The 19,064-nt window shown below is 42.6% G+C and overlaps 1 protein-coding gene across 1 annotated transcript in view; it reads left to right on the plus strand.

Moving 5' to 3' along the window:
* The first annotated feature begins 7,293 nt into the window (after positions 1 to 7,293).
* Positions 7,294 to 19,064, plus strand: part of CTNNBL1 (catenin beta like 1) — a 177,095-nt gene continuing 165,324 nt past the window's right edge. The window contains exon 1 of the mRNA XM_003805015.5: positions 7,294 to 7,506. Coding sequence (XP_003805063.1) covers positions 7,477 to 7,506 — 30 coding nt within the window. The 5' untranslated portion in view covers positions 7,294 to 7,476. The remainder of the gene's footprint in view (positions 7,507 to 19,064) is intronic.

Consider the following 19,064-nt stretch of genomic DNA (forward strand, 5'->3'; position numbering starts at 1 on the left):
TGCAGTCACCTGAAGGCTTGACTGGAGTTGAAGGCTCCACTTCCAGGATGGTCCCAGTGAATCTCACCTCCTGGTATTCATGCCCTGTGTGGTTCCCTCCCATAATGAACAGGCCTGAGTTCATTGAGTGTAATGAACACTCCATAGGATATCATAGAAATGATGGACTGTGAATTCTGAGGCTAGATCACAAAAGACACTGACTTCTGTCCTGTTCTCTCTTGGATCACCTGCTCTGGAGGAAGTCAGCCACCACGTGAGAACACTCAGCCAGCCTGGTAAGGAGACCTATGCATCAAGGAATTGAGGTCTCCAGCCAACAACCAGTACAACTTACTTGCCATGTGAATGAGCCATCCTGGAAGTGAATGACATTGTGACTACAACTTTATGAGAGACCCTGAGCCAGAACTATCCTGCTAAGCTGCTTCTAAATTCCTGATTCACCAAAATTTTATAACATAATACATGTTCTTAGTTATTTTAAGCCACTAAATTTTGGGATAACTTGTTACACAGCAATAGATAACTAATACACATACTTAGTGCCAAGGCTGTGTAATAAACAGCCGATTCAGCTCACTAGCTAAGGAATCTGCTTACTTCCCAAGCCAAAAGTGGTCTTGACCAATGTCCTTTGACTGACCCCAAATGGTAATAGCACAAATAGTTCTCCCTATCCTTTCATACTAAAGCATCTCTGAAAGGTCTGACTCATGAGGGTCATTGGTATGGGGCATTGATGACTGGCACTTCTCAGAATTAGGGTTTATGAAATTTGTTTGATTCTTATGAGTCATTGTGAGTCTGGTTTCATGGTTTTTCCAGCTCAACATCTTTTTTTTAAATTTCTTTTTCAAAATTGGCTTTCTTGGGGTTGACAGCCCAACATTTTTTTTTTTTTTGAGATAGGGTCTCTATTGCCCAGGCTGTAGTGCAGTGGTACAATCACAGCTCACTGCAGCCTCCACCTCTCCTACTCAGCCTCCCAAGTAGCTGAGACTACAGGTAGGCACCACCACGTCTGGCTAATTTTGGTATTTTTTGTAGAGATGGGGTTTTGTCATGCTTCCCAGGCTGCTCTACAGCTCAACATTCTTGGCCATGGAATACTTTCTTTGTGCAATGGACATAGTTGGTCCTTACCAGCATTCCTTCTCCCTTCTTTCTAAGAGAAAGCCCCAGGAAAAGATGATCTCTCTTATTCTTCTTGCTGTTGTTGTTCTTGGAATTGCTGCTGCCATCCTATTTCCAGAAGAATAGTAAAATGAGCTCCAATGTATCCGTCACCCACCTTCAGCAATTACAACTCACCAATAATTCTTTCATCTATACTTCCACCCAAATCCATACCTCTCCCACCTCTGACAATTTTGAAGCAAATTCTAGTCATCACATTATTTCATACATAAATTTTAGTATGTATCTTAAAAAGATGAGGACTCTTAACACAATCACAATTCCTTTATCATACCTCAGACTCTTTTTCCCTCCCACACCAAATAATTCCTTTTCGTTGCATATCCATGACTATTGAGTTTTTACTTGGCTCACAGTCTGTCTAGGAACATAAATTCTCCTTGTGTCTAATTGAGAACTGTGCCTGCCGGGAGAGATAATTACTCGTTAGCAGTCAATAATCTCCTGTGCCTGGATCATAAGTGTCAGTACTATTTGAAAGGTTAACTGAGCCCAAATCCCTACTGTGAAACACGTAGTCAGACAGACTTGGATTAGAGTCTTGCCAGTTACTAACTATGACTGTGGGCAAGTAGCTAAACTCCAGATCTCAGTTTTCACAATTATTTAAAAATATGACAGTACAGGGGACCCATGGACCTGGATGTTGGGAATAAGAAGCAGAGGGAACAGACTCTTCCTGAGCCCCAGAAATTGCATTCTGCTCCCCAGAAAACAGGTTCCCCTTTCCATTGCCCACTCTGTAACTCTTCCCCACCCATTCAGGCACTGATTGGAAGAGTCAGGATTTCTTCAGCAGTCTCGTATGTTTCAAATCAACCCAAGATTGTAGGGTAGGAGCTCAATATTGATGATAAATATATTTTATGAGTGTGTTTTTGAGAATATTTTCTTAAAGGCTCTTCCAATAAATAATTTACTGGGCAATGAAAAATGGAGAAGGCGACTCTGATTACACTTTGGAGCAACTAAAGCGTGAAGTTTAAGGAACCTAGGCAGCCCATGGCTATTTAAAAGCTTTCTGGAAGGGGTAATTCTTCCACATTTTTTTTAAAGGTTACAGCCCAGCAGTTGGTCTCTTGAATGGTGCTCTTCTCCTAACTCCCTCCTGGATGCCACTCTGAAATCATTATCGTCACGATTTCATTCTGCTTGGTGCATAGCACATAACTCTTCTGAGCATTCCTTTTTTTGTCTTTAAAATTGAAATAGTCACATTGTTAGGATTTTGGGTGAGAAGTAAAAAAAAAATTTTTTTTGAGACAGGATCTTGCTCTGTTGCCCAGGCTGGAGTGCAGTGGTGTGATCTTGGCTTACTGCAGCCCCAACATCATTGGCTCAAGCGATCCTCCCACCTCAGCCTCCTGAGTAGCTGGGATTCCAGGCACATGCCACCATACCCAGCTAATATTTTTATTTTTATTTTGTAGAGACAGGGTCTTACTTTGTTTCTCAGGCTGGTTTCAAACTCCTGGCCTCAAGGGATCCTCCACTCTTGGTCTCCCACAGTGCTGGGATTATAGGTAGGAGGCATCACACCTGGCCTTTGGGTGAGAATTTGAAGGTATTTGAGATTGTTATGACCAGGAATTAATGAATCAATCAATCAGTAGATTAGTTGGTTCATTTATTAAATCAACAACTATTTAGTGAGTAACAATTAAGTGCCAGGTACTGTGTTAGGTTCTGAGTTTACTGTGGTAAATGATACAGCAATCTTTGCCCTTCTGGAGCTTAGAATCTGGAAGGGAAAGCAGTCCACAAATGGGTAAAAAGCAAACAAATATAAAAACAAAAACAATAAGTGTTCTGAAGATAATAATGGTCAGGAATGCTGATAGAGAATCTTGAAGGGGAGGAACTGTCTTAAATCTTGTGGTCAGGAAAGATTCCTCTGATGTGTGCAATTAAGCTGAGACCTGAAGGGTGAGCGCCCCAAGTCTCATTCCTGGAGGTGCCCAAAGAATTATTAATGGACCCTCTCATCAAGATAAAATGAAAATATCTTAATCTGGCATTCAAGTTTCTCCAAGATTAGGGTTGCCAGATAAAATAAATAATGCCCATTTAATTCTGAATTTCAGACAGAAAACATTTTTAGTATGTTATTAAATATTGCATGAGACAAATTTATAAAAAATTCATTATTTGTCTGAAATTCAGGTTTAACTGGGTGTCCTGTATTTTTATTTGCTAAATCTGTTAACCCTCTTCGTGATCTTCTCCAGCCAGCCTCTCCACCTTTTCTTCCACACATTTGAAGCTCTGTCCACAAGGAAGGGTCCAATTGCCTTGTCTTTGCTCATGCTGTTCCCTCTGCCTGGGTCACCATTCTCCCACTGTATCTTCTTGGTAAACTCTTCTTTCCCTTTAAACCCCTGTCCAGATGTTACCTTCTCAGGGAAACCTCTATCAGAGCACATTAGCCCCAGTTCAGGGTGCTCACCAAACCTGGTTCTTATAGGATTTTGCCTTATAATTCTGTGTTTTAGAACTGGTTTCTACAAAAACAGACAAGACTGAATGCCTAAAAAGGAAAGGTTATAAGGAATTCTCTCATTCTTCCTGCCCTCTCCCTTGCCCCTATCCCACTCAACTCCTTTTTTTTTCTTTTCTTTTTTTTTTTTTTTGAGAGACAAGGTCTTGCTCTGTCACCCAGGCTGGAATGCAGTGGCACAATCTTGGCTCACTGCAACCTCTGCCTCCTGGGCTCAAGTGATTCTCCAGCCTCAGCCTCCTGAGTAGCCGAGACTACAGGCACGTGCCACCACATCTGGCTAAATTTTTTTTCTATTTTGTTGTAGAGACAGGGTCTCACTATGTTGCCCAGGCTGGTCTCGAACTCCTGGGCTCAAGGGATCCGCCTTGGTCTCCCAAAGCTCTGGGATTACAGACGTGAGCCACCGTGCCCAGCTGCCAACTCCTTACAATATTAATATAAGACACACAGCACTTTTCTGTGCCAGGCACTGTGCCAAGTGCTTTGCATACAGCATTTCATGTAAACCCTCCATAACCTTATGAGGTAGATGTGGTTGAATCTCCACTTTGCAGGTGAGAAAATCAGGCATGTAGAGGTGAAGTTCATTGCCACTGTTTCCACACCTGTAAAATAAGACTCATATCAACATTTTCTCCATGAGGTTTTCTCCCAAACTAGAATGTAGGTTTCCAGAAGGCAGGAGCTTTGTTTTATAAACTTCCATATCCTCAGAGCCCAGACTTGTGCCTAGCATTGAGTAGGCTCTCAGTAAATACTTGTTGAATGAATGAATGAATGAATGAGTCATGTTACAGATAAGGAAAGTGTAATTTAGGGACAGAGAAAGTAACTTACCCAAGGACCCATGGCTAGATGTGGTGAAACTTCCACTAGAACCAGAATCAGGGTGTGTTGGTAGATGTTTAACAACTGGCTCGGCTGGGTGCAGTGGCTCATGCCTGTAATCCCAGCACTTTGTGAGGCCAAGGCGGGGGGATTGCTTGAGCTCATGAGTTTGAGACCAGCCTGGGCAGCATGGTGAAACTCTATTTCTACAACAACAGCAACAACAACAACAACAACAAAATAAGCCAGGCATGGTGGCGCACGCCTGTAGTCCTAGCTATTTGGTAGGCTGAGGTGGGCTTCAGCCCGGGAGGGGGAGGTTGCTGTGAGCTGAGATCCCGCCACTGCACTCCAGCCTGGGTGATAGAGCCCGAGCTTGTCTCAAAAGCAAACAAAGAAACAAAAAAACCCTACAAGTAGCTCTCTGGAAAAACAACAACATTAACAACCCTGATTTGTAGCATTTGCTGATTTACATTGTATAAATACTCCTAGCATGGCTGATTTCAAGCTATCAACCTGGTGTCAATCAGCTTGCAAGTTTCCTGCAAATTTAACCATGGGCTTTTGTAAACCTGTCTATGCAAGCTGGCATCAACATACCATGAACTAGAACACAGGGGTCTGGGTCCAAAGGGTACACCCTCACCATTACTCTCTCCTGTCTTCCCAAACAAGGCACAGTCTATATTCTATTTTTTTTGAGACGTAGTCTTGCTCTGTCGCCAGGCTGGAGTGCAGTGGTGCCATCTTGGCTCACTACAATCTCCACCTCCCTGGTTCAAGCGATTCCCCTGCCTCAGCCTCCCAAGTAGCTGGGACTACAGGCACGTGCCACCACACCCGGCTAATTTTTTGTATTTTAGTAGAGATGGGTTTTCACCATGTGGGCCAGGAAGATCTCAATCTCCTGACCTTGTGATCTGCCCTCCTCGGCCTCCCAAAGTGCTGGGATTACAGGCGTGAGCTACCACACCCGGCCGGGCACAGTCCATATTCTTATATAATATAAGTAGGAGGGGGAAAGACACCCAAATAGACTGAATTCAATGCAGATTGCATAGGTGATCCTTTAAAAACATAAGCCCAGTCACAAAACTACCTTGCCTAAAACTTTCCTTATGCCGTTAGCATAAAATCCAATCTCTCTCTATTTTTTTTTTTTTTTTTTTTTTTTTGAGACAGAGTCTTGCTCTGTCACCCAGGCTGGAGTGCAGTGGTGGAATCTCAGCTCACTACATCCTCTGACTCCTGGGTTCAAGCGATTCTCCTGCTTCAGCCTCACAAGTAGAGGCATGTGCCACCATGCCCAGCTAATTTTTGTAATTTTTAGTAGAGACGAGATTTCACCGTGGTGGTCAGGCTGGTCTCAAACTCCTGACTTCAAGTGATCTGCCCGCCTTGGCATCCTAAAGTGCTGGGATTACAGGCGTGAGCCACCACGCCCGGCCACGCCTAGCCAAAATCTAATCTCTTTACCATGGCACACAAGGCCCATTATGAAACCTCTCCCTCTACCAGGCACCGTACTAGGCTTGGGGGATACAGTGGTGAACATGACACACACATGTACTGCTTGCATAGAGCTTGCAATCCAGTAAATGAGGCTGTCAAGAAACAAATAGTCAACCATTAAGCACAAAATTACAGAATGAGATATATACCTAGTGGAGCAGGTACTTGGAAAAAGAATAATGAGGAGAGAGGTTTATTACCTGGACCAGGGTGAGTTGAAGAAGCCCTTGTAAGAAAGTGACATTTGAGACCCGAAAGATGAGAGAATTGGATGAGGTATGGTCCTGATGGCCAGGCAGAAGGGGAGAGGATTTGTCATTCTGAGGAATAAGAATAATTTCTGTATAATTGGAGCCAGTGCAGATGGGATGGGGACCAAAATTATAAATATGAAGGGCATATAAATATAATATAATACATAAATATAATTATAAATATAAAGGACAGGGGCTTATGGAAGGAGGTTTAATTTCCTTTGAAGATGGAGCCTTAAGTCCCAGGTGCATTCTGATCTTGTTTAAGATCAGATGCACTCTGAATGATTCTCTTCCAATTATGGGCAACTTTCTCTTCCAGAAACCTTTTTATACCACCTGGGTAGCAACGGGATCATCTAGTGACCGTTAGACTTCGCATAGATGAGCAGACACAAGCCTAGAGAGGGACATGTGATCACCAACAGTTTCTCAGCCAGTAATAGTTGTACAGCCTTGGGACAAGTCACTTTCTGAGCCAGCACTATCTGATAGAAATTAATGGGAACCACAAATGAGAGCCACATGTGTAATTTAAAACTTTCTACTAACCACATTTAAGAAGTAAAGAGAAACAGGTAAAATTCATTTTATAATATATGAATTTGACCCAGTATATCCAAAATATCATTTCAACCTGTAATCAATGTAAGTCTTAGAAATCTGGTGTGTATTTTATTTACACTTATGGCACATCTCACTTCGGAGTAGCCATATCTCAAGCGCTCGGTAGCCATATGTGGCTAGTGAGTAAAGTATTGGATGGTGCAGTTGGGAGCGTCAGTTTTCTTTTCTGTGAAATGAGGATAAATCAGTGGAAGCTCGTGAGAGCGCACACGAAACACCCGGCACTCCGCCCTGGACACCAGGGACGCGCAATCAAGTTCGGTTTCTTCTGGTCCCTGCTCTCCCCTCCCGCCCCTCCTCTAAGTCTCCGCCCCCTTTCCCCGCCCCCTCAGGCTCCAGGCGGAAGCAACCCTGTTCCAAATGCAGCGCGCTTTACGGCGACGCGTCCTTTTACCGCGGTGTGGCCGGCTCGCTTGTCGCTCGCACTTTTGCCCTATTGGCTCTGCGGCTCCGCTCGCCGCACTTTACGGCAGTGTGGCTGGAGCCGCGGCTGACGGGCCCGCGGTCTGGGCGTGAGTGCAGGGAACCGGACTATTTGCTGGGCCGGGTACCATGGACGTGGGCGAACTTCTGAGCTACCAGGTATGAGGGGCAGGGAGGGCTGAGCGACCGCGTTCTCACCTGGGCAGGGGTCGCAGGAGCCAGAGCCCTTTCATCTCACCTCCTCTCGCCTCACTCCCGGGCCCTCTAACTTCTCATGCCACCCGGGGTCTCAGCCCCTCGTTTTACTTTCCTCTCCGAAGCCCTCCTGGGCCCTTTCGATTCATCCCTTCTCAAGACCTGAGCCCTTCACCTCCTCTTCCTCCCCCTGGGGCCTGGTTCCCTGAAACTCCTCTGAAACCCCAGACTATCCTTTTTTTCACAACCATGTCCTCTCAGCTGTCATGTCCCCCCAGTCATTGAGGTGATGGTGGTGGTGGCGGTGGGAGTGCACTGGTCTCACTTGGATTTGATCTCCAGCTTCTCCACTGACTGGCTATGTGGCTTTTGGACAAGTCATTCCCCCCCTCTTTGAACCAAGTTTTTGTATCTATATGGTGGAGACACTAATAACTGCCTTAGTAGGGTTGTTTGAGGACTGTACCAACTGGTATGTATGAAAGCTGGCTTTAAAGTGTGGAAAGCTGTGCTTGTGTTTTCTGCGATTTGCAGGAGATGTTGGGAATTCTAGCATGGAATGAGTTTCTAGGAATCTTGCTCAGGGTCCCCCTTGCCTAGGAAACTTGTGGGGAAACTGTATGGGACCTAGAGAGCAGAAAGGGCTTGTCCAAAGTCACTCAGAAACAAGGAGCTGGAATTTGAGCTCAGGCGTACTGACTTCCACCCCAAAGTTTTTCCCCCGCTTTGATTCCATAGGAGGGTCATTGCGAGGGGCAGTAGAGCTGCACTGCCGAATGTCGTAGCCACTAGCCACATAGGCTGTTGATTGCTTGAAATGTGACTAGTCTGAATTGAGAAATACTGTAAGTATAAAGTCACATTTGGGTTGGAGACTAGTATGGAAAAAGTGAAATTTTTATATTGATTACATGATCGTACTGATTATATCAATTACATTGGTTATTGGTCATATTGATTAAATGATCATATTTTGGATAATGGGTGAAATAAAATATACTTAATTTTTAAAATTTTATTTTATTGTTATTTAGAGACAGGATCTTGCTCTGTCGCCCATGCTGCAGTGCAGTGGCACAATCATTGCTCACAGTAGCCTTAAACTCCTAGGTCTAAAGTATCCTCCCAAGTAGCTAGGACTGCAGGCAGGCATCACTATGCTTGGCTGATTTTTAAATTTTTTGTAGTGACAGGGTCTTGCTGTGTTGCCCAAGATGGTCTCAAACTCCTAGCCTCAGGCAGTCTTCCCACTTGGCCTCCCAAAGTGCTGGGATTACAGGTATGAGCCACCACACACCACACCCAGCCAATAAAATATGTTTAAAACCAATTTTAACTGCCCCTCTTGATATTTTAATGTGTTTACTAGAAAATTTAAAATCACGTATATAGTTCAGCTTATATTTTTGTTAGACAGCCCTGCAGTCAAGACTAGGTGATTAAGAGCCATGAGTCTGGACGCCTAGATTGCTGGCAGTCTCTGTTTTGCTACTAACTGGCTGCTGTAACCTTGAACAAAATACTTAATTTCTCTGTGCCTTGGTTTCCTCATCTGTAAATGGGGGACAGTGACGGTAGCTGCCTCACAGGGCTGTTGTGAAGCTGTTGAGAAATGGAAAGTCCTTAGACAATGCTTGCCAAAGAGTAAACATTCAGTAAATATTAGCAGTTATTTTCATACCGCTCCCTCAGCCAACGTACAAGAAATTGACCCTGGACACTTAAGACATCATGGGAAAGAACAGTTCAGCAATGGGGAGCTATATAGCCAAGAGATTTTTCTTTTAAAGACAGTTTAATTGATAGTGAAAGATGAAGGGAAATAGGCAAGTTATTAAATCAGTGATTGTATGCCGGCTTGGAATTTCTAGAATGGCTAGCCCATTAAAGCTAGAAAAGTTTCATTCATTTGCTCAACAAATATATATTGAACACCTACTGTGTGCAAGGCAGTCTATCCACTGGGTATACAACACTGAATAAAAGACAAGATTCTTGCCTTTGTGGAGCATCTGGTGGGAAGTTACAAGATAATAAGTAAACAATGCATTCAGTTTGTGGTAAGTGCTAGGAAGGGAATATAGCAGAGTATGCTATAAAATTGCACTGCTTTGTATAGTAGCCACTAGGCACATGTGATTATTGAATACTTAAAATGTGGCTAGTTACGAATTTAGATCTGCTACATGTGCAAAATACACACTGGATTTCAAAGATTTAGTATGAAAATAATGTACAATATCTTTTTTTTTTTTTTTTTTTGAGATGGAGTTTCGCTCTTGTTGCCCAGGCTGGAGTGCAATGGTGAGATCTCAGCTGACTGCAACCTCTGCCTCTTGGGTTCAAGCGATTCTCCTGCCTCAGCCTCCTGAGTAGCTGGGATTACAGGCATGCACCACCACGCCTGGCTAATTTTGTATTTTTAGTAGCAATGGGGTTTCTCCATGTTGGTCAGGCTGGTCTTGACTCCCAACCTCAGGTGATCTGCCAGCCTTGGCCTCCCAAAGTGCTGTGATTACAGGCGTGAGCCACCGCCCCTGGCCACGTGAAAATAATGTACAGTATCTTAACTTTTATGCTGATTACATGTTGAATAAATGATAACACTTACGATATATTGGATTAAAGAAAATATATTATTAAAATTAATGTTGCTTTTTAAAAAACTTTTAAAATGTGGCTACTAGAAAATGTAAAGTGGGCCGGGTGCGGTAGCTCATGCCTGTAATCCCAGCACTTTGGAAGGCTGAGGCGGGTGGGTCACCTGAGGTTGGGAGTTTGAGACCAGCCTGACCAACATGAAGAAACCATGTCTTTACTAAAAATATAAAAAATTAGCCGGGCATGGTGGTGCATGCCTGTAATCCCAGCTACTTGGGAGGCTGAGGCAGGAGAATTGCTTGAACCTGGGAGGTAGAGGTTGCAGTGAGCTGAGATCGTCCCATTGCACTCCAGCCTGGGCAACAAGAGTGAAACTCTCTCTCAAAGAAAAAAAAAAAAAAAAAGAAAATGTAAAGTTAGGTGTTTTGTTTGTGGCTTTTGTTGTATTTTTATTGGACAACACTCCTGTAGAAAATAACCCCTGGGAGTTGGGGACAGGACCTTTTACTTTATGTAATGTGGTCGAGGAAGGACACAGAGGAATGGGCATTAAAGGACTGAAGGTTGAGAGGGAGCCAGTCATGTGAAGGGAGCAGAATGATGGAGGCAGCAAGTATGGACATAGGCTATTGGTAGAAGCTGGTGCAGCCTCTTAGGGGACCAGAAAGAGGATCTATGTTGCTGAAACGGGAAGTGAGCAGGGGAATGGTAAGTGACAAAGCTGAAGATGTAGGCACGTGACAAGACTATGTAGGCCTTCCTTGTGGGCCATGATAAAGACCTTGACTTTGAGAGATACGGTAGATACCTTCATTCAACCCACTTGTTCATGGATGAAAGTGAACCTTAGTCTGATAAAGGGACTCACCTGAGGTTGTGGGCCAAGGTGGTGGCCAGAGTTGAAACTAGAATCCTGGTCTCCTTATTATTATTTTTTAATGTTTACACATCTTACCACATTTAATCTTAATGGCAGTACTTAATATGTTAATATAGGAACCTTCATTTTAAAGATGAGGGAATAGGTATAGAGAATAAAAAACGTGTCCAGATTCACACAAGTAAAATGTACCTCAAGGATTCCAATCTAGGTAGCTTTGCTTCGTGATCATAAACATTTGTTTATTGTGTTATTCCAAAAGTATTTCATTTTGTCAATCTGACCCCTTTCCCCCTCACCAAGAGCAAATATGCCTACCGCCTACAGGTAGATTGGGGTTGCCACAGGCTAATTTTCCTGAACTACAAAATATTACTTGCCTTCCTTATCCTGGATCTTGGCCTTTACATTTTCTATTGTATCTGAGGGTTCAACCTAAGAGTTTTAAAATGCAAATATGTTGGTTGCACAATAAGAAACTACAATAGTAGAACTCATTTAATTCAGGTTGACAACACTGAACTGAACTGGTAACAGGGCTGAAACCTCCTAAGTCTGCTACTGGAGAGCACTTTGATCTCGCCAGCCTAGGGCGGGTATGCTCATGTCCAGCTGGCCAGCCAGGAGCATCTCCTTCCCCATCGCAGGTTCCCCACTTTGGTTAATTGGCCGGCTAGAACCATTCGAGAGGTGAGAGGCCCACCCGTTAGGCACCAAAAACCAGCTCTAGGCCTTTGCTCAGCGAAATATCCTCAATTCAAGGCTAAGTTTCAGAACCCAGATTCAGAATCATGGTCTATGGCTTTGGAAAGCAGCACCGGTCCCAAAATCCACCTCAGGACCTTATTCAGGCCCTGGCTTCCTTATACCACCTGGCCCTTATCTCAGAATCCTGGTCTCCTTATTTCCAGCTCTGTACATTCCCCATGTGTTCTGTTCATTCAGTTTTCTTTTTGTAAGATCCATGTCCACTCTTCCTGTTCCTAAAAGATGGTAAAGGCTGGAATGTAGTTCGTAATCAGTTGCACCCATCCTCTTGCAGAAAGTCATGAGTTTATGGATGCAAAAGTTCTTTGAGGCCAAGCGTGGTTGTTCACCCCTGTAATCCCAGCACTTTGGGAGGCCAAGGCAGGCAGATCTCTTGAGTCCAGGAGTTCCAGACCAGCCTGGGCAACATGGTGAAAACCTGTCTCTACAAAAAGTATAAAAATCAGCTGGGCATGGTGGTGTGTGTCTGTGGTCCCAGCTACTTAGGAGGCTGAGGAGGGAGGATTACTTGAGCCTGGGAAGCAGAAGTTACACTGAGCCAAGATCGTGCCACTGTGCTCTAGCCTGGGTGACAGAGCGAGACCCTGTCTCAAAAACAAAAAACAAACAAACAAAAAAACTCCTTGAAAACAGTAACATTTTATAGACATGAAAGATGCTTTACTAACCAGCATGATCTATCTAAATCCTCATAACAACCCTATGAGGAAGGTACTGTTGTTAATCCCTGTTGTACAGATAAGGAAACTGAGGTACAGAAAAGAGCACCTACCTTAAGGCATCTAGCTAGGTAGAGGCAAGGCCAGGGTACCCGGGCAGTCTTACTTCATAGTTGGAGCTCCTAACCACTGTGCCATACTGCCTGCCTGCTATATGCCAGATGCAGAACCAAAGTGTTTTCAGACAAGTTATCACATTTAATTCTCAACATGCCTTCTGAGGTTGGCAGCATGCCTGTATTATAGGAAAGGAAACTCAACCTAGGGAGGTCAAGCTGCCTGCCGAAAGCCAGACAACCAGTAAGGAGCAGGGCCAGAACTGAAACCAGCTGAACACTCAGAGGTAGTTTTCCATTTTGTTTTCAGATTTGAAAACTTTTTAAAGTTGAGGTATAGTCCACATGTCGAATAATACATACATCTTATGAGCCTTTGGTTATAGTTACCATTTACAAAGTAGACTCAGTACGACCACTGAAGTTTGCTTCTCGGGGACATAAGGGAACAAAATTGTCTGATTTGAACATCCCCATCCCTAGAGTTTGATTCAGTCTCCTGTGGGACTTTAGATTCTGCATTTCTAACCAGATCCCAGGTGATGCTGATGCTGTACTTTGTGATCCCCTGGTCTAAAATGATCTCCCTTCCTTGAAAAATTTTCCCCAGCTGAGACATTCTCTTCCTCTCTTGTGGGCATTGGTTTGCAGATTTTTGAGCTTAAGTTGTACTTTTTCCCTGCCATTCAAGATATTGAGAGCAAATCACTTAATCTTCCTGGGCCTCAGTTTCCTCATATGCCTAATGAGGGGATTAAGTACTCGACTCTCTCTGAGGCCCCTTCTAGCTTTAAAATTCTGTGGTACTAATTATTTAGACCGGGGCTCCAGAGATTTCAAGGGATAAAAATGCTTCATGTGGTAGACTGAGTGGGGCTGAGAATCTGGGAGATTTGGGTTTTAATCCCACTTTTATCATTACTTATCTGGGTGACTCAGGACAAGTCACTTTCCCTTTCTATACATCATTTTTTTTTCAATCGCTTGTAAAATGAGGAGACTGAGCGATATGACTTCTGGTTCTTTTCATTTCCAAAATTCAGAGACTAAGATGGATGCCGTTTCTAAAATTCAGAGACTAAGCCAGGAAAAATATCATGCAGTGTCAAGAAATGTTTATTAAAAGTATTTAACATTTTTTGGGTGCTTACTACATTTCATTTTTGGGGCAACTTGGTGGGAAGATTCCAATTTTCTGCTGAGATTGGTTCTTCTACAAGTAATAGAGATAGGCACTAAGCGCCTCAGTATATGCCGTATATCCTTGACATATGTTAACTATTCATTTGAGAAGACAGGAGAATTACAATATGGGCAGGAGGTGGTGGAAAAAGTCTTCAAGAGGAAACCAGTTATGTTCCCAATATGGAAATGTACTTTTTTGATGCCTTCAGGCTTAGACATCTCATCAAGAAGTGTGCCCAGCAGTGCCTTGGCTGAGAAGTTTCTGCTGGCATAGGCGCGTATATGAACTCCAGGGCACTCTCATTAAATCTGATTCCACAGATGTCTGGAAAAAGTTCTTACCTCTGAAGTTTTCCAATAAAGAATTCACATTTAGTATGGCTTGTGACATGAGAGGTATTCTTTTTGAGGCAAATTGGGGTCAGGGACCCTTGGTTTTGGTGATATTGCAGACATCCACTCCTCTTGTCCTCTATCAGTAATATCTTAGCGTATCTCTTGGACTGCAGAAGCTTACAGAAATATCTAAACTTGCTCCTTTCCCCCTCTTAGTTTTTTCTTTTGAAATAAAATTTTAGATTATAATAAAGTGATAGAAATAGTATTAAAGAAAATGCTTGAGAAGAGGAAAACTATTATCCTAGTTCAATATTTTTCTGTTCGCACAGTCCTTACGTATTTTGTGAGGCTGGAACCATTGCATATATACTACTTTATGTTCTATGTTTTTAATTTAACATTGCCAGCAATATTTTCTGTGTTTCTACATCTCCTTCATGTTATTTTTAATATTTGCATACTTTTTGGTTGAGTGATAGACCACTTTCCCTAAACTGTTCTTCTACAGTTGGATGTTTAGGTGGTTTTCCGGTTTTTGTTCTTGGAGATAACATTGTAGTGAAGTGCTTTGTTCATGTAGCATTTTTTTCCTTCCCATCTGTCATTAGTAATTACCATGTGCCATCTCCTGTGCCAAGTATTGCATGCACTAAAATTATTATGACATGGACCATGGACATTAAAGAAGAATTCATAATGTAAGGAGCAAGACAGACATTTAGAAAACTAACTCTATGAATAAAAGTATTATGGGAGCACAGTGGAAGGAACGGTTGGATATGGAAAGGGGATATATCGATGGGGATGGATTTGGTTTGGTCATTGAAGAAAAGGGAGATGACACTGGAATCCTAGCCTTGATGAATGGGTAGGGATTCTGTGGGTGGTAAAGGACACTGGGGACAGTGATTCTTGACTGGGATTATTAAGAGCAAAAGCAGGGTAGTGAAATGTTCAGAGCATAGGGTAAATGCACCAATGGGTAAAAAGCAGGGAGTGGTCGGAGACGATGGGGGTCATCTCAGCTGCAGACGTGTGGCGTAATACATCATACGCACGTGGAGTGAATCATTGGTTGTTTTACAGTGCTAACAGTATACTGTTTGTGTGTGTTCCAATTTTATTACAACCGTTTTTTAAACAATAGAATCAGGGTCTCCCTATGTTGTCCAGGCTGGTCTTGAACTCTTGGACTTGAGCTATCCTCCTGCCTCAGTCTCCCAAAGTGCTGGGATTACAAGCATGAGCCACTGTGGCTGGCCCCAGTTTTATTACAATCTTGATAGTACTAGTTCATAATTTATTTTTTCCACTAATCTACTAGGTATATTAAAGACTAGTTCAAGGTTGCTTTAATAAGCATTATTTTTTTCTTGTGTGAGTTTATCATTTGTATTATTATGTGCCTCATAAGGTAGTAGTTGTAATTTCGTAATTGAGTTTTTCTGTTTTATGGGTTTTTTGGTTGTTGTTGTTGTGTGTATAAGAAACATTACTGAAAATCTGAAAACTGGTGCTCAGATACATCCTTCATTCTGTGAAGGCCTCATCCCAGTAGCCCTAAGAATATGATTCTAATCATGAAGTCATTTTATATAGGCTCTTTTTGCATGTCAGTTTAGTACATTTTGAAGTTACTTTTTGTTGGAAGTGTGACTATAACAGATAAGGAGGACCAGAACAGATACAGAGCTATTCTCATTGATAACATTTCAGACTGTTTTTCTCTTCCATCTCATGAGTGATTTTTTTCCTTAAGTTCACTTCCTCCCTCTGCATTCTTCTCATCATCTCTTTCTTCTGGCCCATTCTTCTCACACTTAAAAAACACATTCTATTTATATGCCTCCTTACACACGTTTTTTACTAAACTGTAGACTTAGAGGCAAGGACCAGCACCTAGCAGAGCATCTCAACTGTAGTTAATGTCTAATACATGGTTGTTTAATGACTGAATGAACTGGGACATGTCTTTGTATATGCCCTGGTTGTTTCCCCTTCTGGAAAGCTCTTGCTCTGCTATCTTGTTAGCTTGTTGGCCTACATCTCTGTGCTTTCATGTCAGACTTCAAGAAAATTGGGTTCACACCTGATACTTCAGTTGCTTAATCATTTTCCTCTTCTTTATTATCATATCTTGCCACTCTTGCTACAAAACCTATATTCTTTGCTTTTTAACTTTTTATTTTGAATTTTAAACTTAGAAAAAATTATAAAAATAGTAGAGTTTCCGTATATTCCTCATCCAGCTTCCCCTAAAGCTAACATCTCATATAACCATTATGTAAAGATCAAAACTAGGGAATTAACATTCGTGTAATACTAGTAACTAAACTGCACACTTAATTCAGATGCCATCAGAGATGTCTGGTCATTTTTCTGTTCCAGGTTTCTATCCAGGATCCCACATAATGTTTGTCATATTTCCTTAGTCTTCTGTTATGTTTCATGTTGAAGAATACTGGTCAGCTATTTTGTAGAATGTCCAAAACCTACATTCTTGAACTTGTCAGTGCTGTCTTTTGCCAAAGATTTTCTTGGGCCTCATTATTCTGGAATCTTCACTAGAATTTGACTCTGTAACCCTCTTCTTCATCATTTTAGAAGAACTCATTCATTCTTTTCCTTTCAGCATCTTTTTGCAGACAGCTCTTAGTTCACCGTCCCTGATTAACGTTTCATGTGTGTACTGAACATTCTGGCCAGATGTTCAGATATCACATAATTCTCTGCTTCCTCCCCTGCCTATCCCCATGGCCAGCTTTGCATTTTAGTCAGGGGTGTTGATGTTCAGCAGACTTGAAAGGAGCCTTGGAGCTATTTCTCAAAGATGAAAGGGCTCAAAGATGAAAGACAAGGTTCTTTACTTTTTTTTTTTTTTTTTTGAGACAGAGTTTTGCTCTTGTTGCCCAGTGCAATGGCATGATCTCAGCTCACTGCAACCTCTGCCTCCTGGGTTCAAGCGACTCTCCTGCCTCAGCCTCCCGAGTCGCTGGGATTACAGGCATGCGCCACCACGCCTGGCTAATTTTGTATTTTTAGTAGAAACGGGGTTTCTCCGTGTTGGTCAGGTTGGTCTCGAACTCCCGACCTCAGGTGATCCGCCTGTCTCGACCTCCCAAAGTGCTGGGATTACAGACATGAGCCACCGCGCCCGGCCATGGTTCTTTTCTTCATGGGTGGTACAGGCTCATGAGCACAGAGCCTGCCTCTCTGTCAGAGTAAAGAAGGTGTTAGGATGTGAAAATGATTAACTCACAGTTTTTGCTCTCCTGGAGCTTGCAGTCTAATGGGGTATACCCCAGATTTGAAATCCAAGTACAGAGTGTCAGTGCTGTCAGGGCTGTTATGGTGCCATGAACAAGATGTGGTGGCACAAAGACACAAGCAGCTCTACTGCTGGGAAGTTGGAAAAGGCTTTATGGAGGGAGCGCTGCACCTTCAGGAGTCTTCTCTCCATCCCTTCCTTTCTGTTCCAACCGCCACCACCTTAGTTTAGACTCTTAAAACTTTGTTGACAGGGTGTAGTGCTTCACACCTGTAATCCCAGCACTTTGGGAGGCTGAGGTGGGAGGATCTCTTGAGCTCAGGAGTTTGAGACCAGCCTGGGCAACACAGTGAGACGTCGTCTCAAAAAAAAAAAATTTGCTGGGTTTGGAGGTGCGCACTTATAATCCCAGCTACTGGGGATGCTGAAGTGGGAGGATTGCTTGAGACCAGGAGATTGATGTTGCAATGAGCGGTGATCACACCACTGCACTCCAGCCTGAGTGACAGAGCTAGATCCTGTCTCAAAAAAAAAAAAGGGAAGACTGTCAAATAAGTAGCCTCCTGGGTGGTCTTACTTTTATCATTGTGGATCTCATATTGGCATGGTGAGATCCAACAGAGGCCAACAGAGAACACTGTTCTTCAGTCATAGACTTCAGTCCTACCTAGTTCAGCTTCCTTGGAGACAGGTCTTCTTACTAAGTTGCCTTGCTAATTTTGAAGGTGAATTTGATGAAGACAGCCATGTCTTTCTGCAGTCTCTCAGTAGTTGTCATTGTTTAAATTGAGGGATTGAATTTATAAGGTTTAACCAATTAGAGAAGTTGTCCTATATAAAAATGACTTCATTGGAGAATGTGGATGGTTCACAATAGCTTGTCAGCACTGTGGGAGAAAATACTTCAAAGCCTGTTAGGCATCCCTTAATGTTTAGCTTAGTGCATGAACATGAACTCTGGGTCAGATGGCCTGCATTGGAATCTCAGCTCTGCTACTTGCTAGCTATGTGACCTTGGGTCCGTTAATTAACCTCTTTAAGCCTCAGGTCTTCATCTTTAAAATAGAGATTGTATAATAGTGTCTATCTCTGCCCAACCATCTTTAAAAAAATTTCTGCTTTACCATCTTTCTTAAAAATAAAGGATTAAATGAGACAATTTGGATAGTGCTAAGTAGTACAGTGCCTGACACATAGTGAGTGCCCAGTAAGTGTTACCCATTAATTTTCGTTATTTATCTCATTACTAACAACACACATGCTACAGCAACATGGCAAAAAAAATTTTTTTTTAATTCTACAAAACTGCCTCAGTATTCCCAAGGTCATTGGTCCCTTGGAGATTAAGGTTCAGAATCCTGTATAAAGAAATGAGAACAGTTTGTTACCCACACATGCCACCATATAGAAATGTTCACAGTAGGTTAAAATACAACCTTATTCCACCACAGTTAGCAGTCATTGATATCAAGAATTATGTCATCACCATAGTAATTATTTTCCCGCGGTCTCTTTAATATTACTAAGATATCTCAGTTTTCCTATTTTCTAGCGCCAAGAATCTCGTTTACAAATTACTCCTTCCTTTGTCTTTTTTTCCCCTTAGTGTCCTAAAGGAAGTGGTTGGGTTTGGTCTGAGTCTTGTGTAGCTGTAGAGAAATTGGAATCAGGAGAAGATGTAGTAGGAATTCTGATACTGCTTTTAC

This window comes from Pan paniscus, chromosome 21, assembly GCF_029289425.2.
Source record: "Pan paniscus chromosome 21, NHGRI_mPanPan1-v2.0_pri, whole genome shotgun sequence".
Taxonomy (NCBI): Eukaryota; Metazoa; Chordata; class Mammalia; order Primates; family Hominidae; genus Pan; species Pan paniscus.